The following is a 24,526-nucleotide window of genomic DNA, read 5'->3' as shown; positions in this document are numbered from 1 at the left end:
TTTCTTTTGCAGTTTCAATAACTGCACTAACTGTAGCAGTGCGTTTTAGCGGCTGACCTGTGGTTTTTCTTCGATAAACGCCTCCAGTTTCACGAAACAACTTTACACACCGGCTCAAGTTATCTTCGAAGGTTTTCCGTCAACAATAACATTGGGAAATTCGGCGATAAACTCTTCTAAGCAGTTTTGTACGGAGTAGATCCATGAACCATTCACTTTCAAACCATTGCGATTGCGAAAATAACTTTCAATCAAAACGTTTCTGCTCTAACGTGAACACCAGCAAACAATAAACTTGTCTGAACGCAAATGTCAAAATTGACAGTTCTACTCTAATTTTACTAACGGGAAGTTCAACCGACGACATGCCTTCACAGAAACAAAATATTTCCATAGGTAATGCTACCAGAATATTAAATGAACACCCGATAGATGAAGCATACCAAATATTTTGTTTCAAATTATATCACCTTGATGAACTTTAACTTTAGTGATAATTTATGAAACGTTGGGTTATTTAATAAAATCGCTAATTTTCTTTGTAAAAATGTGGAAAATGAAAACACTCTGTTGTTGGCAATTGGGCGAAACACAAGAAGACCTACTCTGAATGACATACTATTTTATCTTCAAGCGGGTCACAAAAAAAAAGGCGGACATGAACTCACTTATTTATTTTTCTTTTCCTGCAGTTACAGTTTCCAAATTTGCAGTTTGCAAGGTACCAGTAATTTATATTTCCCATATTGTAATAGATAAATAAATCGTGACAAATACTTCAAATGACCTTACATTTGAATCGATCGAGCCGCCTATGGGACACTTCTACTCCTAGGAGTTGAAGTACTTCTACTCCGTTCAAAAAAATGACAGTCTAACCGTCTCTATGGAGATACACAAAGGCGCGATTTTCACCGCTTGAAGATAAAAATAATCCTCTACAGCATCGGAGAACATTTTCTAGTAGGTTTTTTAATCTTGTCCGATTTTTGTCAGACTTGTCAAATCTCTGAAGATTCTTTTTCCACAACAAACTCCTGTTTAGGCTCATTCAAACTCGTCCGTATAAAATGACAATTGTTTTAATTAAATAAAATTTTGGAAATTTTTCGTTATAGATTTGCAACAATAGAAATTTTATTATTATTATATGTTTACGTTTTAGCAAGAGATAACAATAATAAAAATAATATGTACTCCGTAATTATACAGTCAATAAAACGTTTATTTATATTTTTATTGTGCGGTTTATTTGGCGAACAGTTTCCGGCATCAAACAAATTTTGCACAAACAAATTTATGGTTGCGTTTATCTTCCGCTAATATAATTGTCAATAACCGGCTTATCCTATCAGTTGAGCGCTATTTGAGAAACTTTAAAAGCATTTGGCACAGTAGTGTTGACAAACGGATAACGAGAATTGGAACTGATAAACCTGATTATGCAGTTGTAATCCAGGAAAGTAGATAATGTTTACAACGCGTATTTACAAATTTTGTTTTTCCGCTGGGGCATAATGGAGTTTCGATGAGATTTTCGAGCCAGACTGATTTCTTTATTAACTGTTCGTGCACTTTTTTATTTTTTACTAATCCTTAAAAATTCCTTTTTTGTTTGTTTGCCGACAGAAAATAATGGATTTTTATGCGTCTTCGTCTGGAAGGATAAAAATAACAAACTTTTACTGTCGCTTGTCTCGACGCTGTTTTTACAGCTCATCGTGAGGGGAAATTCAATTCGTGCCGAATTATTGCCACAAGAAAACCGCTCTTATCCGAAACTGGGAAATAAAAGAATTCAAATTCTGATTCATAACATTTACACGAAGACTTTAGAAGGAGAAGATATTTGTGAATGATTCTTTTACAAGACACATTATTTTATAAATAAGATCAATATGCACCCACCTACGTGTTCCTAGCATCCGACCGCAACCAAATGTAATAACTTCCGGAGTCCGAGCTTCTAGTTGCTGTTAGGATTACATTTAGCTTCCGGTTTTCTTTCCGGCCAACTTCAAAGGTCGGAAGCAACACAAGTTCATATTGCACGGCCTCTCGAACTTGTAGCTAATTTAAATTTTTTGTACATACTTGTAACGTACACTTTAATTAAAAAAACGGTAATCTTGAGGCATAATAATCAATAATCATCGATAATAATCAGTGGTAAAATACAGCGATTGCACTACTATGAAAACACTAACTAAACTCCAGCTAATCAGGCTTCGTCTCGTGCCTGAAACCTGTTGTCGTGCTGTAAAATGCACCTACCGTACTCTAATGTAAATAACTATTCTGCAATTACATTCGCAGTTACCAGGCACGTCTAGTACGTCCAAAAAAAATTGCAATATTTTTTAATTCATAACGTGTCTGCAGATACATTAAGCATATTTGCCATTCTGCCTTTATTGGCTCTTGCTTCTCTCAACGTTTTCAAATGAGCTTTGCCATTTTCATCCGACTCGAGCTTCGCCATTCCAGTCCCGTCTATTGTCCGACTTCGATGGCTTTCTTAAAATTGCTGATTTTTTGCGAACGTCTCTATTTGTGCTGGCCGCAAATTGGCAGTTTTGTGTCGCATCTACACCGGAAACGTTTCAACCGTCTGCGGGAGGTCTCCGGAGGAAGCTGCATCCTGAAATCTCGTTACTATCGAAGCCGGTTCAGATAGCTGAATGCATAACTAATGGGAAAAATGAAATTACAGTGGTTTTGCAGGTTTGTTTGTGGTATTGCGGCGGATAGAGTAGACGCGGCGACGTGGAGTAATCACGTGAGTGTCTTGCACAAGAGTAAACAACACCCTCGAGGTGTTCCACTTGGCAAACCATGACTGACTTGAAACTAATATCGACTAAAAGGGACGCTCAGCAAAGTCAGGCACAGAGGAGTAGACTAAATAATTGCAGGTTCTAGTTCTTGTGGATTTGACTACACAAAATTGATTCATGTATATTTTTTAAAATGTCTCAGTTACAGTACTTGATACACTCTGGACATACATTTTTTTACCACACGATATTTTAATGAAGAACTCGATATTATTAATTTACCTTCAAAATAGAAAAATTATTTACACCGCTATAAAAAAAAAACTATATCGGAATCAGTTAAAAATACACATTCCCATTTAAATTTAGAAAATGAACTGTTTCCCGTCAATGGGTCCGTGAGAAAATGTGGCAATTCCAGCCTTCTATTTATAGTATTTTAAGAAACGTTTTGTTAACTGTGTTTTAAATTTGCGTAATGGGCTTTTCAATTTTTTTTTAAACTTAAGATCATAATTCACTATTGCGAAATATGTAATCCTTTTGCACTTAACAATTGGGAAACGCATTCTCACAAAGACGACGCTTTGCAAAATGATTATAAAAGGATTTTTTATTCGCTATTGATTCCTTGGGTTCTCGTAGTCGTGGAAGCTCCGCCAATGCCATCGTACTCAAAGTGCTGTGGTCCTGTGTTGAGCACAAATTCAGCCGCGCCAAACTTACTTGGAAAAGAGGTGACACGTGAAAAGAGTCTCTCATAAGTCTGTCGACACCTTTCCCTTTTTATTCTTCCTGGTGTTATTCCAGGCTTGACCGAAAGTTCCAAGAGGATTCGCGAAGAGTAAATTTAAGAGAGGAGACTATTGACATTTTTGTTCGCATTTTAATGTAGTTTCATGTTTATAACTTTATTGATTTAGTTCATTCATTTTGTACACTTGGACCTTGATAGCGGACATAAATGTCTTGAAATTAATGAACTGTAGTATACCTTGAAACTTCTTTATATTAACCTAGAACGTAATTTTAAAACTCGAATTAAGGAAGCAATAACCTTTAGCTTTAAATAAAAATTAAATTAAAAATATTTGTTTTAAATAAACACATTTTTTGGATATCATTCTAAAAACTCTAGCGTGATATTTGTGTGGTAGAATATTAAACGTGCCAAATCTACAGCAGCTTGTAGAATTATTTCGTATTAACAATATTTTTTTTTTATTTTTAGAGCAACAGAGAGCCAGTATTAGAAGCACAAGTGAGTATTATAATTTAAGTCATTACACTAAAACTATTTTATAATAATAAACTTTTTTAACAACGAACATTTATTAAAAAAATTCGAAATGTAATATTATCTATATTTAAAAACGATTGTGTAAATTGTCTCGTGATGCTGAAATGAGCTTCTTTAAGCACAAAGGTGCTGTGCGGTTGTGAGCTCTACAGCAATTTTCATGTTATCAAATAAATAATATCGAGATACCAAAAAGTTTGTTAAATTGAAATGAGGAAAAGAACTCTTTATTAACCATATACAAAAAATAACATACAACTCTGTAGAACACTTTAATAAATATTTTGACGATACGCTGATTTTTTACGTGCGTTTATGACGTAAGCAAATGAATCACAGTCAGTTGACGTCAATTATTGTGAACAGGTGTTTAACAGTAGCAGAAATTTAATACCGCGTTAACAACTTGTCTAACACCTATAAAATATGTAGGTACATGGACATGATGATTATAGTGTATTTATTTATACGTTTATTTACTGCTCTACCGACATCCTAATGCCTCGTTTACTTTTTTGTGTCAATAATCGTATAATTATTTATTTTTAAACTTAATTGATGTGTCAACTTTTACACGGAACTGTACATACCAAGCCACCAACATTTTTACAGTTAATTTAGTAAATTAATTCTTTTTTGATTCTCTCTTTTTGCATAATCACTAAGCTACTGATACAGAAAGGACTAGATAACTTTTATATACCTATATTCAAAACTTACATATTAAAATAAATTTATTTTAGCCAATATTTCCCCCTGTCAAAGTTGCCAGTACAGTAGTTGAAATTGGCACTTTGCCCCCACCTGCACCTCCTACTATGTCACTTACTGGTACCGGTGCTGCTTCTTGTCTTACCGTGACTATAGCGGTAGATATGTCAACGAGGAACTGACGATAGCCATTTTCATCTAAGGTGTAACCAACAGTACGAATGTAATAGCCTCCACTTTTTCTTTTAAAATGTTCTCCAAACTGCCCCTTAATGACTGGACTTTCTTGCCCGCTTATTCTTTTCAACATCGCTTCTTCATAACGACCGTTGTAACTGAAATAGTCGGTGAATGTTCGCAATCTAAAAACAGTACAATAGAATAACAGGAATTTTTCACGATTATTTAAATCACCTGAAACTGTATGTTCCTAGTTCACCACCTGTTAATACGTCGGAAAGTAAATATTTGGCTCTATCTGCATAAATTTCGGGACCTGGCAAACCTAGCTTTATGTAATCAGCTGGAGGTCCATATTGTGTAATTGTGTCGTGTAAGAATTTTTGATCTTCTTCTATATTCTCGTTTCCGATGCTGGGAGGTTGCGTTTGACAGTTGACCAAATAGTTGAAGGAGAGTAATATGCTTAAACTGAGCTGTAAAAAGAACACTTCTGTTTCATAGAACGTACATAGAATGAACACTTTTACTATTGTTTTAAATTTTAAAATCGTCATTGGCAAATTTCAAGGACATATTTCCAAATATTTTTTATAAAATAGGAAACAAAGTAACAAAATAATATTGTATTATTTCTTTTATTATTTTGACGCTTTTTTCCTTTTCGTCGTTTCGTATAAAATTTAGGTTTAAATAGTAGGTAAATAAATTTATTGAATTGTCGGAACAAGCGTAAATTATGGGAAAAAGCTGGGGAAAAAGTTTATCGGCCCCAGTTATTGTTATTTTTTATGTAACACTTGCATAGTGTTATCTTATTTTACCATTTGGAAATAATTATTTTATCTCTTGGTATTTAGTTAAAAAACGATTGAGTAACAATAATTATAATAACTTACAAGATTCATAACGTTTATCTTGGCAAAACAGGTATTTCACTAACAGTCTTCTCTGGCACAACTGACGTTTAATGACCAAGAACTCACCTTCCAATCTACATATTATGAAGTCTGACTGGATTGCTTACAGTATTTTGTAGTTTATTTAAATGTTCATGGGAAATATTGTCTGTATTCTTGCCCTTGACCATCTTGAGAAACTATTCTTATTGTTGCTTGAAACACTAACTATTTTGTAAATGCAACAAATTTTATAACGATGATTTAAAATTGTAAACATCTTTAAAGACACAAACAAATCTTGTTGAAAATAATAATTGATTTTAAACTTTTACCACGAGCTTAATACGAAGATGCTTCTTGATGTATTGTCATGGCGGCAGAAGCAGAAAACTTCTTCGCACTTTTCGTATTTTTAATACAAGAGAAATAAATTGAAACCACACTAAACACGGCTCCTCTTGTGTGATTATTTCCTTTCAAATTCCATTGAGGAACGCTCGGTATTTATTTTATCCGAAATTTAAGAAAAATTAATGAAACATCAGAGTGTTAATATTACAATTAATAATTTCAAGTTTTACTAACAAATATGTTTTTGGACGATTGTTTTTAAATCTGGGAGTAGTTCTGATCGAGACAGGTCAAGATCAAAGGTCATTCACTTTAACCGGAATCATTTAATATCAAACCAATCACTTAAAACATTATTTTGGAATTCGATGTCTCGGATCTGGTTTACCAGCTTACCAAAGACAGTTAAAATGTTGTTTTAATATTTAATTTTAATTTCTCTTCTTCGTAACGACGTTGTAACTGAAATGGCCCCAGTCTAATATTTTTTCAATAGAACAACAGAAATGCTTTTCACGTATTTAGATCACTTAAACATTGACAGTAAAAATGCTGTTGAAAACGTATAAAATCTAAAAGTACAATGCATGGGGAGGTATACAATGCAAGGGGAGGTATTTTAAGACAAATCAAGAAGAAGAAAAAACAAAGAATAAATTGCAAAGAAATGGAAGAAGAATTTATTGTGGCCATATTTGTATTTAAAGTACGAGTAAATATGAAAAAATATTGTGAAATTCTATAATGAAATAGAACAGAACATAATATAAAATATTATATTATTATATTAGGGGAAAAGTGAAAAAATTGCTTAGTTATTCCGTTTACGTAATTACATACATATTAGCATAAATCAATTTATTCCTTTAACCTTCAATTCGTAATTTATCACAGTATTAATCTAACATTTTTACTTTGAAAGTGAACCAGCAAAATAACTATTATTTCTCTTATTTTAGCAACTTTTTATATTTCTTTTTACATGTTATAGAATTCAGATTTAAAGAGATTTAGAAAAATCAACTGCAAAAATGCATGTAGGAATTTTGAATAAATTTACTGACTGCTCGAAACATGACTAAATTCTAATAGTATATTACATACCGAGGCGGAAATTGTGCCATTCCTGTCGAGAGAACAATAGTTTACCGAGAGGTTTGCCCTCGAGACACAGGAATGGACTTTCGCCGACGTTTGTATACAATTTTATTCGAAATCGTATTGTAAATATGCACATTCCTAACCTTATACGAGGGCGGAAAGTTAACCACTCCTTTTGATCTTTACTTCCCTCTCTTGGTCAGTAATAGGCCACTTTCCGCCCTATTATAAGGTTTTTCCAGTGGCGTACTTATTGAAAGTCGAAAAACTGTAGAAATGAAACTGCATCAGATTAATTGTTTATTTGCTAAAAATGTAATGATTCCGAATAAAATAGTATACAAACTTCGGTGGGAATGTGTTTCATTCCTGTCTCGAGCATTAGTTCACTTCGGCTACGCCTTGGTAAACTATCTTAGCTCTCGACAGGAATGAAACACTTCCCATCTCGGTATGTAATCTACTATTATTCACAATCGGTTAGTAACGTGCAGCTTTTCTAACCTCTTAAAGGTTAGAAAGTGAGCGATTACTCGTGTACACATCAACCGGTCAGTAATGGTGAAAAAAGGAGTCAGTAATGAGTCGTAAGCGGTCAGTAATGAAACCCATAACTGACCTGTGGTGGCGCTACTGTCGCACCAATCGCGAAAATGTCTGTACGTTTTTCTGGTATCGTAATTTGCTTTTCTCAGGTAAGAAATTGAGTGTTAATTTGTGTGCGAATTCCCGCAATTCTGGGGAGGGCACACTGTATTTCACTATCTCACATTTTGTTTGTTAAAAAATATGAGCAAATGTCAATTTGGTTTGACTTTTGTGAACTAAAATTTAATACAATCTCAATCGTGCGTGCGCGCCTACTAAGTTTTAATATTTTACCGAAATAAACGATAATATTACGGAGGTTGGTTTTTATTTATTTTTTATTATTACCTATAATGTTGCTTGTTTTATTAAATGATTGATTGTGAATAAAATAGTATACAAACCTGGGCGAAAGTCCATTCCTGTGTCTCGAGAACTAGTTCACCTCGAGGGCAAGCCTCTCGGTAAACTATTGTTCTCTCGACAGGAATGGAACATTTTCCGCCTCGGTATGTAATATACTATATCGACCGCGGTCATGCAAGTGTTACGGATTTTTTTCTGCTTGAAAGTCCTTAATGACTGGACTACCTTCGTTGCCGTTTTTGTTCAATTTGTCTTCCTCATAACGGCCGTTGTAGCTGAAGTAGTCGGTGACTGTTCGGAATCTAAAAACATTTCAATAGAATGAAAAGAGGAATTTTTCTCGTGGATTTATATCACTTTAAAATAAATGGTTCTGGTAGACCATTCGTTAGTGTATTCATGTCTGAAAGTTTTGCTTCATCTAGGGACTTGGCAAACCAAGTTTCTTATAGTCCACTGGAGGGCCGAATTGTGTAATTGTTTCGTTTAAGAAATCCTGATCTTCTGCCATACTGTCGTGTAGGACTTCTGGAGGTTGTTCTTGAACATGAACATAGTAGATGAAGGATAAAGATACACTTAAAGTGACCTATGAAAAAGAATACTTTTTTAGAATGTGGAATAAACAGCTTATCACTAAAATATGTCTAGATAAAAGTGGTATTAAAACTTTAAAACAAAAGGACTTAGTAAAAGGAAACAAAATATAACTACCTAAGTAAAAAATTAGGGATAACATGGGCACTGCTAAAGAAGTACGAAAAAGTAAAATAATTAAACTATTATTAAGTATAGGAAAACAATTATTAAGCTGAAAGAAAAAATAATAAATTGAAAGTATATGTAGTGAATATGAACAAAATAACTCTAGGATGAGCAACCTTACGTAAGAATGTGTTTTATTATTTTTTTGTATATTTAATCCGAGATAAAAGAGAGTATTATATGTACTCGCAAGTAAAGGTTTTAATCCACTCAAATGATTACATGCACTCTCCTTCGCCTCGTGCAGCAACCTTCATTTTGGTGGGTAAAAACCTTCTTTACTTGCTCATGTAATGACATACCTACTATTATTGTTTGAGTAATTTTTACAATACTGACATCAGATCTGAAGTAGGAATGCCTAGGTAATTAGAATTACAAGATATATTTATCAAACTGGAATACATTTATTTAGCAGTTGAAGTAAAGATAAATCACTAAATCAGTTTATGGCCTCGAACAAAGAGCAAATTTAGTAAATGATGTAACTAAAAGCTTGAAGCGATTATGCTACGACACTGCTTTTCTGCACGATAAAGTGATTTGTCGGAATTTACTTAACGAAACTTAAAAATGGTTGCAGTAAATTAACTTACCAGACTCATGAGTCATGATTCTTAGTTGGCACAATAGTATTCCTGACACAACTGACACCAGAATTACTCCGAAATGAACTCATCTTGTTCCTCTAACTACGTTGGTTCCAGTAATTTATAGTTTGGGTACCGTTTGAAATATACACAGAAAAAAATTACTAAATCAGGTTTCAGTCGTTTCAAATCGTATTCATTCAAATACGATAAAATTCGTTGAAAAATATCCTGGTCAATTGTTAAATGCAAAACCGGGTCTAACCAGATTTCACATATTCGTTAATTTCTTCTATTTTAGATACATTAAATGGGTGTCACATTTATCACACCTAAATGGTTTACAGCGATGGAGTTATTTTTAAATGCACCCAACCAGTTTTTTTTAATAAACAACTTAAATGTGATGTTGACAAAGAGTAAAATGCAGTCACCTTTAATATGATTAATAAAATAACAATAAACAAAATAATTAAGGTAAAGTTGTTAATAGTTATTTAATAAACTAGTTTGTTAATGAAGGCGATTAATAATCGAAACTGTTTAAAGCACGAACGAGTGTAACGAGTGAGTGGCTTTAATAGTTGAGATTATTAATCGCCCATTAACAAAAGAGTTGATTACAAAATTTTTTCGTTGACCGCAAACTTTTTTTTTGGTGACAAATTTTGAAATTAAAGCCAAACAAAACCAATTTCATCTTTTTCCATAAAGATAAGATCTTATAAATACCTTCATTCTTTTTTTGTCCTCAGGGTAGGCCATTTTTAAATTTTCCAACACATTCTATTCGCTTTTCCACAAAGAGTGTCAGAAGACGTCAACTCCATTCACATTCAATTTCACGTAAAAATCACGGTTGCTACGGAAACCTAGTTACATTTAAAAAATATGACATGCGAATTATAACCAAAAATGTCGGTTTTTGAAAAAGTGAATTTATAATTGTGCAGTTATAGAGCTATAAAATATAGAAAACCCTGCTGCAGTGTTGGTAAGTGCAAACAATGCATGTTCGAGGTTGTTTATACATCAAAATTTAACCAAAACGTCAAAATCGCTAAAATCGTTGATTAATGACAAATAGTGTATTAATGAGGTCCATTAATACACTATAATTTAGACAAAAGAATTCATTAATATTGAAATTAACAAGCTGTCAACGGAAAAACATTTTAATGAAATTATATGTTAATAATGATTTGAAGCTCACTTCGTTTGGCAGCCAAACTAGTAGTACCCGCCTCAGCACATAAAACTTCATTTTTGATCATAATAACATAATATACTTACTACATATTATTAACGTATTGTACACACATTTTATAACATTGTTTTAACAATATTAATCACAAGTATTAATTGAAGAATACTTTCATGAATTAATCCAAAAGCACGACTTACGAACCAGTTTGTTTTTAAATCTGTGTTTCTATTTTATACGCGTATGTATTTTTCATCTTCTGTAAGCAAGCTTTAATTAGCATCACTTGGAATTCTCCTTAGAATTCGTAAATTATATCAATTTACACCGTCAACATTTTAATTTCGGTACTATCACCAATGTAGAAGTTTTATGGATACCACACGTTTGCCGTTTAAACTTAGAACATTTTATTATTTGCACTGATAAGAAATCAATAATCCCAAACGGATCTGTACTATCACTTCAACCTAAATTTCCTCCACTTAATGAAGCAAGCACTGTGGACGAAATACGAATTTTTGGCTCATTTGGTAGTGGTGGACCGAAAAGGTGAGAAATAGCAGGGACCAGCATATATTTAGTCACAGCGGTTGACAGATCCAATAAGAACGTCTTGTAGCCATTTTCGTCGACCGTGTATCCCACAGTTCTGACATAGTCACCACCCTTTTTCCTTTCGAATTTTTCAGAAAATTGTCCTTTGATTCTCAAACTGGAATTTTCTCCGATCATTTCTAACTCTCCTTTTTCGTACCGCGCAATGTAAACAAAATATTTCGTGGTTGCTCGAAATCTACGACAAATTAATTCGCTTGAAAATGTTTCAGTATTAATTTTGTAACACTTACTCAAAAGAGTAATTTCCCGAACCATCATTTTCAAATTTTGCATCCTGTGCCACACTTATCGCAACCTTAGTTAGATCAGGTCCAGGCAAACCGAGTTCTTCGTAGTTTCGAAGAGGACCGTAAAGTCTGATGCTTTCGTCGAGAGTGCGACTATCTTCGTCCTCACTGTCTGGTTGCGTTGTGGTCTCTTCACAATTACTGTTAGTTGCGTACAAGAACAGTATAGCGAGGACTGTCTGGAACTACAGGGTTGGTTGTTATAATTATATCAGAATTATCTAGAATGATTTGAACAATTCTTCGTTGAACAGAAAAGAATAAACTTTACCATATTCGTGATGTTTAGCGTCTGTCGGTGAACACTGACAACTCGTTTCTGGGCAAATTACCTCACTTCCATTCAAGGAAACGTTATGATATAAACAAAAAAATAGTTTTAAAGGTTACTAGAAATGCATGTTTTTTTAAATTTAACCATAAAGCTTATAAGCTAGTCGTCTTTAATTATTTTTTGTTAACGACTTCAAGGTTGGTGTTGCTGCTATCTATCGACATGAAACTGATACACTCTGTTGCTACAACGCGCTTGCTTTTGGGAATGGAATTTTTGATTTATATTATTGTACTAAATTGTTTTGTTGAAATGCTCTTCAAATCAACAAAAGTAAAGGAAATTATTGAAACAATAATTCGATGGAGTACAAAATCTTTAAAGAGAGTAGAAACAAAATCATTTGGCGAATAGTTTCAAGAAAATTATGAAAATAAAGGGAAAGTCAATAAACAAAGGTGAATAAAATAACTTTTATGTTCGACTGTGACAAATATAGATGGTTTATGACGTTATTTTGAGGCCGTAAACTACCACTTTATCGGACTAGTCCGATATTTATTATTCCAAATAATAAATACTACTACTATAATAAATAAAGTCGCAAACCTGCTGTTATTCTACATTTACCTCATAGATGTCACTGTATTTTTTTTTGTAATTTGAACAAATAATGCAGTCGAACATAAAATATTGTATGCAACTCGTCCATAATGATGCTTTATTGGACTCTTCTATTTATAAACTCAACTCGTCCAATAAAGCAATTACATTATGGACTTGTTACATAAATAGCTATTATCTTCAAGCGGTCGAAAATTGCGCCTTTGTGTATCTCCATAGAAACGGCTAAACTGTCATTTTTTTCTGAGCGGAGTAGAAGTACTTCAACTCCTAGGAGTAGTGTCCCATAGGTGGCTCGAGTGATTCAAATGTAAGTTCATTTGAAATATTAGAAAGATTGTCTGTTTTCGTGCCCTGTAGTTTGAAGAGAAAAATTCATTCATTTTGAGAAACTATTCTTAATTGTTCCACGAAACGCTAGTTATCTTGTAAACGTAATAAATTTTATATCGATGATTTAATATTGCAAACATCTTTAAGGACATAAACAAATCTTATTGAAAATAACTGATTTAAAACTTTTACCACAAGTTTAATGCGAATGTGCTTCTTCATGTATCGTCATGGCGTCAGAAGCAGAAAACTTCTTCCTACTTTTCATATTTTTAAAACAAGGAAAATAAATTGATCCCATACTAAACACGGCTCCTCTTGTGTGATTTATTTCCCTTCGAATTCCGGAACACTCGGTATTTACTGTCATCCAAAACTTAAGAAAAATGAATGAAACATAAGAATGCTAATATTACAATTAATAATTTCATCTCAAGTTTTACTAACAAATATGTTTTTGCACGTTTTTTTTTAACTCTGCGAGTAGTTCTGATTGAGACAGATGAAACAGGTCAAGATCAAAGGTCATTCACTTTATACACCGGAATCACTTAATATCAAACGAATCGATTAAGTACATCATTTTGGAATTCGATGTCTTAGTTCTTGCAGGGCTTATAAATCTTAATTCACCACTAGCAGGTAATATTTTAAGCAGAGTTGAATTGTACATTTTATATATTTGCATTCTAGGGCAAATGGTGGGCCCATCTATCTAACCTCTTTGAACCCAACCATTGTGTCTGTTAATCGTTCATTATAATAAAATTTTACGACCTACAACGAAATTGAGAAAACAGTAACAGAAATGGTCAGCGAGTGTTCGCACTCTAAAATGTTTTCAATAGAACAACAGGAATATTTTACAAGTATTTAGACCACTTTTAATTAAATATTCCTGCTTCACAAATGTTAAAACTGGTAAGGGAATATAATAAACATTGACAGTAAAACTTCTGCTGTTGAGAACGTATAAAATTTAAACCTTCAATGCAAGTGGAGGTATTCTAAGACAAATCAAGAAGAACAAGAATACATTGCAAAGAAATGAAAGAGTTATTTATTGTGGTCATATTTTTATTTAAGATAAATCTGAAAAAACGTTGTAAAATTCCATTTTAAAATTGAACCGAAGACAATATAAAATTAGGGGAAAAGTGAAAAATTTGCTATTATAAATAAATCTATTCCTTTAGCCTTCAATTCGCAATTTATCACAGTATTAATCCAACATTTTTTATTTTAAGAGTGAACCAGCAAAATAGTACCTAGTATTATTTCTCTTATTAATTACGTATTTTGGCAACTTTATAAATACATTTCCCTTTATTATAGAATTCCAATTTAGAGTGGTGCGTAGATTTAGAAAAATCAAGTGCAAAAATGCCCAAATTTTACTATATCAAATACATAACATCGAACTAGGAAAAAATTAAGGGTCTTTACTTCTTAAACCACATTATATATTAACAAATTACATGTCAATGTAGATATCTTTTAGCCAAACGTATTTCCCCCCGTCAAGGTCGCAAGGACAGTAGACGAAATTGTTACTTTTCCTCCCCCTGGAGCTCCTATGTCACCGCCACTAATTGGAATCACTACTTCTTCTTTCAGTGTAGTCATAGCCGTTGAAATATCAATGAGGAACTGACGAAAGCCATTTTCGTCTAAGGTGTAACCAATGGTGCGAATGTAATAACCTCCAGTGTTTCTTTTAAAATGTCCTCCACACTGTCCCTTAATGACTGGACTAGCTTCGTTGGCGTTTTTGTTCAATTTCCCTTTCTCATAACGGCCGTTGTAGCTGAAGTAGTCGGTGACTGTTCGCAATCTAAAAACATTTCAATAGAATGAAAAGAGGAATTTTTATCGTGGATTTGCATCACTTTATAATAAACGGTCCTGGTAGACCATTCGTTATTGTATTCATGTCTGAAAGTTTTGCTTTATCCGTAAGAATCTGGGGACCTGGCAAACCAAGTTTCTTATAGTCTACTGGAGAGCCGAATTGTGTAATTGTTTCGTAATTAAGAAATCCTGATCTTCTGCCATACTGTCACATACGACTTCTGGAGGTTGTTCTTGACCATGAACAAAGCAGATGAAGGATAAAAATACACTTAAAGTGAGCTGTGAAAAATAATACTTTTTTGGAATGTGGAATAAAAAGCTTATCAGTTATCTTATCACTAAAAATAAGTCTACATAAAAGTAATATTAAAACTTAAAAACAAAAAGGACTTAGGCAAGGGAAATAAAACATAGCTACTTAAGTAAAAAATGAGGGGATAACATGGGCACTGCTAAAGAAGTACGATAAATTAAAATAATAAATTGAAAGTTTGGGTAGTGAATAAGAACAGAAAAACTCGAGGATCAGCAACCTTACGTAAGAATTTGTTATATTATATTTTTACATATTTGAACCTAGATAAATAAAATACTGGCAAGTAAAGATTTTGATCCACTCAAGTGATTAATACACTCTCCTTCGGCTCGTGCAGTAACCTTCATTTTGGTGGATAAAAACCTTCTTTACTTGCTCATGTAATAATATACTATTATTGTGTGAGCAATTTTTACAATACAACACTGATTTCAGATCTAAAGTAGGTACTTATGCCTAGCTAACTACAAGATACAGGAGAGTTGGCAACACAGCCTGGTCTGTCGTTTGCGTTCTGTTCTCTGAGATTAATTCTTCTTTTAAGTTATTTAAGTGCGATTTAATTGTTGAATTGTGCTTGATAAGTGAATTGAAGGTAGGCTTTTACTATTTATTGTGTTTGAATTGAAGTTTTCGCTTTAATTTTTTCAATAATAACAATTGTTTTTGTACTTCAATTTATCAGCTAGTGCGCGATAAGCGACTGGCTGTGTGTTAATTCTTGCTGGCGCTATTATAACTTGTTATAATAATTTTGTACAAATAGTCTGTTCCGTTTGGAAGGGTGTTGCTAGTTTAAGCACCTCGCTAGCTTTAAGGTTGGCAGACTATCCAGTATCATGGTTCGTAAGAAACCTCCTTTAGTTGCGGATAATCCTAAGGATGTTTTGAAATCTGCGTGTCCTGGGTGTAAAATGGAGGTGGATGAAAGTACAGGCATTAGATGTGATCTTTGTAAGTCTCACTCACACATCAACTGTATGGATGTTGCACCTGAAGAGGCTCAACTCCTGCTTCGCATTCATTGAAGATCTTCTCACTTGAAGTTATTGTGCTTGAACTGTGAAAGCGTTTTTCAGTGCTCTCCTTTGTCTCCGATTGATCCGACTGTTCCTTTAGAAGATAATGTGTTTTTGAAGTATGTTAGGAATATTGTTAATAATGCTATACAGCCCCTTCGAGAAGAAATTTTTAAATTACAGAAATCTGCTGCAATACCACATGAGGTACAACCATCGATGTCTTATGCTGCTAAGGTTCAACAGTCTTCTGATAACAATGTTATCTTCAAGCCCAAATCTGCTAAACAATTTGTAACACAGACAAAGTCTGAAATCTTGAAATCAATTAATCCATTGCATGAAAACATTGACATTACTAGAGTAAAGGTGGCTTCAAATGGTGGGTTAATTATTGGTTGTTCTGGGAGAGAAGATGGAGATAAACTTATAAAAGTTGCTGAAACGAAATTGTCAGCTAAATATGACATTAAGAAGTTGACTCCGGTTCTGCCTCGTCTTAGAATTGTGGGCATATCTGAGGATATTGGTAATTCCGAATTTCTTGACTACTTCAGGAAACAAAATTCGAGTGTAATCACTGATGGCCCTGTCGTCAATTTGCATAGATTTTGGGCTATAAAGAAAAACGGTAACATTTTTCAAGCTGAAATTTCTGTTGATTTGGATACATATAAATGTTTGCTTGAATGTGGCCATGTGCTTGTTGGTTTGAGTAGTTGTTCTGTTTATGACGCGGTCTCCGTGACTAGGTGTTACAGATGCCACGGTTTTAACCATAGTGCTAAATTTCGTAAGAACAATCCATTTTTGTGGTAAATCTAATGAAGAAAATGCTTGCGTAGGTGCTGATAATGAAACTAATCCCAAATGCCGCAACTGTAAGAACATTCGCATGTCGCAAAAATTAGATATTGACTGTAATCATGCAACATTTGAGCATGAGAAATGTTTTGCTTTCAAACTTGCCACGGCGAAATTCAAAGAAAATCTGTTTGGCATCACAACTGAGCTGCCTGTGAGCAAAATTTCTGATGGACAGCACTCTGTGGCTGGTGATAGCTCTAATAAGTGACTAACTAATCTTTCTTCCAATCAGTGTGATAAAATAATAGACACTTTTTCAATATTTTATCAAAATGTACGTGGCCTTAACACCAAATTGGTGCAATTTTATAATGCTGTATCTGTTTTTGATGTTGACGTGGTTGCTGTGACGGAAACATGGTTAAAAGACGATGTATTATCTACCGAATTGTTTTCCTCTGATTATATTGTGTTCAGAAAGGATCGTAATTTTAGTAGAACTTTTCAGTCCAGAGGTGGTGGCGTTGCTCTGGCTGTTAGATCTACATTGTCAGTGAAGCTGATGGATGTAGATTTAGCCTTTGATAATCTACCGGAAATTGATTTCATTTGTGTTAAGGTTCGTAATGTCAACTCCACTATCTACATTTGTCTTGTATATATTCCTTCTGGTCTGACTTTGCATAGATATCATGAATTTTCTTATGCTTTCCTTTCCTTGCGGTTTCTGCATGGTTCTAAAATAATTTTCTTGGGTGATTTTAATGTCACTGAATACATTACCTTTTTGAATTTAGATCAACTTCGGGGTAATGCAGTTCCGATTTTTCATATTTTAAGTGAGTTATCTATTCAGCAGCATAACTCTATTACTAATGATAATCATCGGCTACTCGATTTGGTTCTGTCGAATTTACATTGTAGTGTGATCAGGGGTGAGGAGGGTCTTGTCCCTGAGGATCCTCATCATCCATCTCTTTTGGTATCCATTGACGTTAGAATCAAGATAAGGAAGTTCATTTATGGTGTTGATGATGGTGATAATTGTAATTTTAGGGCAATTGATATGGAGATGGTGCGTAACGAACTTCTTCTTATAGATTGGTCTTTTCTTGAGAGCTATGAGGATGTCGATTTGGCATGTCATGGTTTCTACAATAAGTTATTTGAGCTGTTTGACTTAATTGTTCCAAAGAAAAGAAAACGTAGGCATAATTATCCGCCTTGGTTTTCGTATGAGCTTATTAAGAAAATAAGAAAATTAAGTTGAAACACAGAATATTGAAGAAATTTAGGGTATCTGGCAAACTGTGTGATCTGGAGAAATATAGAATGTTACGTCGAGATATTAAAGGTGATATTAAAAGGCAGTATGATTAATACGTTGCTAAAGCTGAGGCTGACATAAAGAGAGATCCTAATAAGTTCTGGCAGTTCGTCAAATTCAAACAGAACGGTACTGGTATTCCTCTTAATATGACTTTTTCGGGAGCGGAAGTTTCTGGCGCTGATGAGATTACGGGAGCTTTTGCTAATTATTTTGAGTCTGCTTATTGTGAAAAAGCTTCAGTCATAGAGTCATCTATTGAAGAATGGAGTACATCTTGTAATTTCTTCTTAAATGCTGTTAACGAACAAGATGTTTTGAATGCAATATCCAAACTTAAGTTGAAATTCACAGCTGGTCCTGATATGATCCCATCATTTCTAATCCGTGAATGTGTTGAGGCTTTCGTTTCTCCTTTGGTAGTGAGTTTCAACTTGTGTTTGAAGACTAATGCGTTTCCTGCAATTTGGAAAACTGCAAGGGTTGTGCCGGTTTTTAAGAAGGGTGATCGCAGTTGTATTGAAAATTATCGGCCTGTTTCGATCTGCAGCAATTTTTCTAAAGTATTTGAATTCATAATATCAGATACCTTGTCTTTTCATTTTAAAAGTTATATCTCAGAGTCACAACATGGCTTTGTGAGAGGTAGGTCAACGATATCCAATTTATGTACTTTCACACAGTATGTAGCTAATTCAATGGATCTGGGCCTCCAAACTGATGTGATATATACTGATTTTTCAAAAGCTTTTGATAGGCTGGACCATGAAATCCTTGTCAGAAAGCTGGAGACATTGGGTTGCTCTTCTAACTTTGTAAATTTTTTGTATTCCTACCTGAGTGGTCGTAAACAGTTTGTTAGTGCTCATGGACACCGTTCTAATGTTTTTGATTGCTCCTCTGGTGTGCCTCAAGGATCTGTGTTGGGACCGCTACTCTTCAATATTTTTATTAATGACATAATTGATCTTTCAGTATCCTGTTTGCTGTATGCAGATGATATGAAGATTTTTACGTCTATTAAAGAATTTGGTGATTGTGTCAGGTTGCAGGATAATATTGATTTAATCTCCACTTGGTGCATACGAAATAGCCTTCAGTTAAATATAACCAAATGTGTTGTAATGACTCTTAGTAATAAAAAACAAAAGATTAAATTTGATTATAATATTGATGGTGCTGTTTTGGAGAGATCTGAATTGGTTTCTGACTTGGGGGTGCTGTTTGATAATAAGCTGTCTTTTACAGGCCACATCAACTCTGTTATAAAAAATTCCTGGAAGACCTATGGCTATATTATTAGGAATACCAGAGATTTCTCTAATATCTCCACATTAATACACTTATTTCAATCATTTGTCAGAAGTAAACTTGAATATGCGTCGATTGTTTGGTTTCCTCATCATGCTGTTCACATTGCTAGTATTGAACATTTGCAGATTCTTAAAATACTTGTGTTTCAGAGAGGATGGACGCTATCCTCCTATTGGATATTCACAGACCATTTTACTAGAACGTTTCTCGTTTAAAACTTTATCTGAACGCAATAAATTAATGAATTTATTGTTCTTGTACAAAATCCTTCATAACTTGATTGACTGCTGTTCTCTGCTCAGTCAGATTAATTTTTGAGTTGGTAAGCATTCTATTACTACTCGTAGTAAAAACTTATTCTATTTATCAACTCCAAGAACGGATTTTCTTAAATTTTCTCCTTTGAACAACATGCTCAATATTTCCAACTCTGTCGGTGATCTTGTTGATCTGTTCTCCTGTAGCATTGAAGTGTTAAAATCGTTGGATTTGTCGGATATTTAATTTGTATAGGTCGAATTATACGTGCTCTTTAATTGGGATTTTCCTGTTGAGCATGAAATTAATAATAATAATAATAATAATAATAATAATTAGGCAGAATATAGCCTAAGGGAGTTCGTTTCGGCTCAGGGACGCGAGGGTCGCGGGTTCGATTCCGACCCAGGGCGAAATTTAAAATAATTAAAAAAAAAAAAGGCCATATTCTATCTCGTGATTCGGAAGTCACGTTAAGCCATTGGTCCCGGTCTATTGAGTTGGTCATCATGCCCCTCATAGATTTGTAAACCAGTCCTAGATTGTGTAACAAATTTGATTTTTTTAATTTTTTATCAAACTGCAATACATTTATTCAGCGGATGAAGTAAAGATAAATCAGTTTATGGCATCGAACAAAGAGCAAATTTAGTAAATGATGTAACTAAAAGCTTGAAGCGATTATGCTACGACACTGCTTTTCTGCACGACAAAGTGATTTGTCGGAATTTACTGTTAAGTTTCGTTAGAAACTTAAAAATGGTTGGAGTAAAATAACTTACCAGACTCATGATTCTTAGTTAGCACAACAGGTATTCGAGTAACAGTATTCCTCACACAACTGACACCAGAATCACTCCGAAACAAACTCACCTTGTTCCTCTCACGGCATTGGTTGTAGTATGAATTTACTTAACGAAACTTAAAAATGGTTGCACTAAATTAACTTACCAGACTCATGAGTCATGATTCTTAGTTGGCACAATAGTATTCCTGACACAACTGACACCAGAATCACTCCGAAATGAACTCATCTTGTTCCTCTAACTGCGTTGGTTCCAGTAAAAAAATTACTAAATCAGGTTTCAGTCGTTTCAAATCGTAGTGGAGATTACAACAAATTTTATGTTCACAATTCACAATAGCCAATATATTAAAACAAATAAAGCATATAGTAGTATTAAAACAAACAAACAAAGGTTCTTTGAAATAATACATGTATTTTTTTATTATGAATGTAACACGAAGGTGATTCTACCTTCCGGATCTAGATTTTATTCATTCAAACACAATAAAATTCGTTGAAAAATATCCTGGTCAATTGTTAAATGCAAAACCGGGTCTAACCAGATTTCACATATTCGTTAATTTCTTCTATTTTAGATACATTAAATGGTTGTCACATTTATCACACCTAAATGGTTTACAGCGATGGAGTTGTTTTTAAATGCACCAAACCAGTTTTTTTAATAAACAACTTAAATGTGATGTTGACAAGAATAAAATGCAGTCACCTTTAATATGATTAATAAAATAACAATAAACAAAATAATTAAGGTAAAGTTGTTAAAACATTTTAATGAAATTATATGTTAATAATGATTTGAAGTTCACGTCGTTTGGCAGCCAAACTAGTAGTACCAGCCTCAGCACATAAAACTTCATTTTTGCTCATAATAACATAATATACTTACTACATATTATTAACTTATTGTACACACATTTTATAACATTGTTTTAACAATATTAATTACAAGTATTAATTGAAGAATACTTTCATGAATTACTCCAAAAACACGACTTACGAACCAGTTTGTTTTTAAATCTGTGTTTCTATTTTATACGCGTATGTATTTTTCATCTTCTGTAAGCAAGCTTTAATTAGCATCACTTGAAATTCTCCTTAAAATTCTTAAATTATATCAATTTACATTTTAATTTCGGTACTATCACCAATGTAGAAGTTTTATGGATACCCCACGTTTGTCGTTTAAACTTAGACATTTTATTAGTTGCACTGATAAGAAATCAATAATCCCAAACGGATCTGTACTATCCCTTCAACCTAAATTTCCTCCACTTAATGAAGCAAGCACTGTGGACGAAATAAGAATTTTTGGCCCATTTGGTGGTGGTGGGCCCAAAAGGTGGATAATAGCAGGGACCAGCTTATATGTAGTCACAGCGGTTGAGAGATCCAACAAGAACGTCTTGTAGCCATTTTCGTCGACCGTGTATCCCACAGTTCTGACGTAGTCACCACCCTTTTTCCTTTCGATTTTTTCAGAAAATTGTCCTTTGACTCTCAAGGTGGAATTTCCACCGATCATTTCTAACTCTCCCTTTTCGTACCGCGCAATATAAACAAAATTTTTCGTGGTTGCTCGATATCTACGACAAATTAATTCGCTTGAAAATGTTTCAGTATTAATTTTGTTACACTTACTCAAAAGAGTAATTGTCCGAAACATCATTTTCAAATGTTGCATCCTGTGGCACATTTGGCCCAACCTTAAATAGGTCAGGTCCAGGCAAACCGAGTTCTTCGTAGTTTCGAAGAGGACCGTAAAGTCTGATGCTTTCGTCGAGAGTGCGACTATCTTCGTCCTCACTGTCTGGTTGCGTTGTGGTCTCTTCACAATTACTGTTAGTTGCGTACAAAAACAGTATAGCGTAGCGAGGACTGTCTGGAACTACAGAGTTGGTTGTTATAATTATATCAGAATTATCTAGAATGATTTGAACAATTCTTTGTTGAATAGAAAAGAATAAACTTTACCATATTCATGATGTTTAGCGTCTGTCGGTGAACACTGACAACTCGTTTCTGGGCAGATTACCTCTCTTCTTGATATAAACAAAAAAGTAGTTTTAAAGGTTACTAGAAATGCATCTTTTTTTTTTTTTAATTTAACCATAAAGCTAGTCGTCTTTAATTAGTTTTTGTTAACGACTTCAAGGTTGGTGTTGCTGCTATCTATCGACATGAAACTGATACACTCTGTTGCTACAACGCGCTTGTTTTTGGGAATGGAATTTTTGATTTATATTATTGTACTAAATTGTTTTGTTGAAATGCTCTTCAAATCAACAAAAGTAAAGGAAATTATTGAAACAATAATTCGATGGAGTACAAAATCTTTAAAGAGAGTAGAAACAAAATCACTTGGCGAAAGTATTACGAATAGTTTCAAGAAAATTATGAAAATAAAGGGAAAGTCAATAAACAAAGGTGAATAAAATAGCTTTTATGTTCGACTGTGACAAATATAGATGGTTTATGACGTTATTTTTAGGCCATAAACTACCACTTTATCGGACTAGTCCGATATTTATTATTCCAAATAATAAATACTACTATAGTAAATAAAGTCGCAAACTGCTGTCATTTTACATTTACCTCATAGATGTCACTGTAATTTTTTTGGAATTTGAACAAATAATGCAGTCGAACATAAAATATTGTATGCAACTCGTCCATATAATGATGCTTTATTGGACTCTTCTATTTATGGCCTCTCTCGCTGCGCTCGCTCGTCCATAAACTAAACTCGTCCAATAAAGCAATTACATTATGGACTTGTTACATAAATAGCTATTATCTTCAAGCAGTCAAAAATCGCGTCTTTGTGTATCTCCATAGAGACGGCTAAACTATCATTTTTTTCCGAGCGGAGTAGAAGTACTTCAACTCCTAGGAGTAGAAGTGTCCCATAGGCGGCCCAAACAATTCAAATGTGAGTTCATTTGAAATATTAGAAAGATTGTCTGTATTCGTGCCCTGTAGTTTGAAGAGAAAAATTCATTCATTTTGAGAAACTATCCTTAATTGTTCAACGAAACGCTAGTCATCTTGTAAACGTAATAAATTTTATATCGATGATTTAATATTGCAAACATCTTTAAGGACATAAGCAAATCTTATCGAAAATAACTGATTTAAAGCTTTTACCACGAGTTTATTAATGTGAATGTGCTTCTTGATGTATTGTCATGCCGTCAGAAGCAGAAAACTTCTTCCCACTTTTCATATTTTTAAAACAAGGAAAATAAATTGATCCCATACTAAACACGGCTCCTCTTTTGTGATTTATTTCCTTTCAAATTCCGGAACACTCGGTATTTACTGCTATCCGAAACTTAAGAAAAATGAATGAAACATAAGAGTGCTAATATTACAATTAACCCTCCACCACGCGGCGGCACGGCAATTTTGCCGGAGTACATACACTATTACGGATCATACTATCAAGTAATAGTGCAGTGCTTATCAACATAATTACCGGCGTCTCGCCTCCACATTTTGACTTTTTTGTGTTTTATGTTCTGTGTCAATGTTAAGGAATTTCCTCACGATATGACATGAGTATAATAATATACCTTTTTGAATTTCAACTACCAATGTGTTCTCTAAGTCCAAAATTATTAAATTTTTAAAAATAGATTGCGGTACTATTCCCGTTGCTGAAATTATAAATGGTAAAATCGAAATTTTTTCTGAACACCAAAGATTTCTCATAGCAACGGAGAGTTCTAAATATTTATTAATTTTTGTGTTATACCTATGTCTGTGTTGTATTGTGTGAATTTGGAACAGCTATATCTAAAAGATATGCTTGCTTTTGTTGTTTATTTAAAATAATTTAATTAGAATTAG

The 24,526-nt window shown here is 33.7% G+C and overlaps 4 protein-coding genes and 2 long non-coding RNA genes across 11 annotated transcripts in view; 1 reads left to right on the top strand and 5 right to left on the bottom strand.

Annotated features, from left to right (window-relative positions):
• Positions 1 to 24,526, top strand: part of LOC138130067 (adenylate cyclase type 6) — a 366,957-nt gene that overhangs the window by 139,833 nt on the left and 202,598 nt on the right. For 4 of the 5 annotated variants that reach the window (XM_069046421.1, XM_069046422.1, XM_069046423.1 and 1 more), the window contains one exon: positions 4,009 to 4,038. The exons of the other annotated variant lie outside the window; for it this stretch is intronic. In XM_069046421.1, coding sequence (XP_068902522.1) covers positions 4,009 to 4,038 — 30 coding nt within the window. The remainder of the gene's footprint in view (positions 1 to 4,008; positions 4,039 to 24,526) is intronic. 5 annotated transcript variants of the gene reach the window in all.
• The window catches only part of LOC138130068 (ATP-binding cassette sub-family C member 4-like), a 105,221-nt gene that overhangs the window by 10,568 nt on the left and 70,127 nt on the right, over positions 1 to 24,526 (bottom strand). The gene's annotated exons all lie outside the window — the stretch shown is intronic.
• On the bottom strand, positions 4,274 to 5,978 carry LOC138131040 (uncharacterized). Its single transcript, XM_069047795.1, has 3 exons — positions 5,868 to 5,978; positions 5,203 to 5,444; positions 4,274 to 5,150 (listed from the first exon to the last, which is right to left on the bottom strand). The coding sequence occupies exons 1-3, from the start codon at positions 5,874 to 5,876 to the stop codon at positions 4,817 to 4,819; spliced, it is 585 nt and encodes a 194-aa protein (XP_068903896.1). The 5' UTR covers positions 5,877 to 5,978; the 3' UTR covers positions 4,274 to 4,816.
• LOC138131011 (uncharacterized) lies at positions 8,492 to 9,776 on the bottom strand. Its single transcript, XR_011159693.1, has 3 exons — positions 9,638 to 9,776; positions 8,634 to 8,865; positions 8,492 to 8,578 (listed from the first exon to the last, which is right to left on the bottom strand). It is a non-coding gene; the product is annotated as an uncharacterized lncRNA (long non-coding RNA).
• On the bottom strand, positions 10,836 to 22,692 carry LOC138131010 (uncharacterized). Of its 2 annotated transcripts, none has more exons than XM_069047762.1 (3): positions 22,649 to 22,692; positions 11,687 to 11,928; positions 10,836 to 11,631 (listed from the first exon to the last, which is right to left on the bottom strand). In XM_069047762.1, exons 1-3 carry the CDS (start codon positions 22,655 to 22,657, stop codon positions 11,301 to 11,303), a joined length of 582 nt encoding a protein of 193 aa, XP_068903863.1. In that variant the 5' UTR covers positions 22,658 to 22,692; the 3' UTR covers positions 10,836 to 11,300. The 2 variants fall into 2 exon arrangements, with proteins under 2 accessions (XP_068903863.1, XP_068903864.1); XM_069047763.1 differs by lacking the exon at positions 22,649 to 22,692 and adding an exon at positions 12,015 to 12,097 and having other exon boundaries at positions 10,837 to 11,631.
• Positions 14,416 to 20,928, bottom strand: LOC138131012 (uncharacterized). Its single transcript, XR_011159694.1, has 3 exons — positions 20,652 to 20,928; positions 14,864 to 15,107; positions 14,416 to 14,808 (listed from the first exon to the last, which is right to left on the bottom strand). It is a non-coding gene; the product is annotated as an uncharacterized lncRNA (long non-coding RNA).

Source organism: Tenebrio molitor, chromosome 5 (assembly GCF_963966145.1).
Source record: "Tenebrio molitor chromosome 5, icTenMoli1.1, whole genome shotgun sequence".
In the NCBI taxonomy this organism is placed as follows: Eukaryota; Metazoa; Arthropoda; class Insecta; order Coleoptera; family Tenebrionidae; genus Tenebrio; species Tenebrio molitor.
The sequence above is the reverse complement of the archived record's forward strand: the minus strand, read 5'-3'. Positions and strand labels throughout refer to the sequence as shown.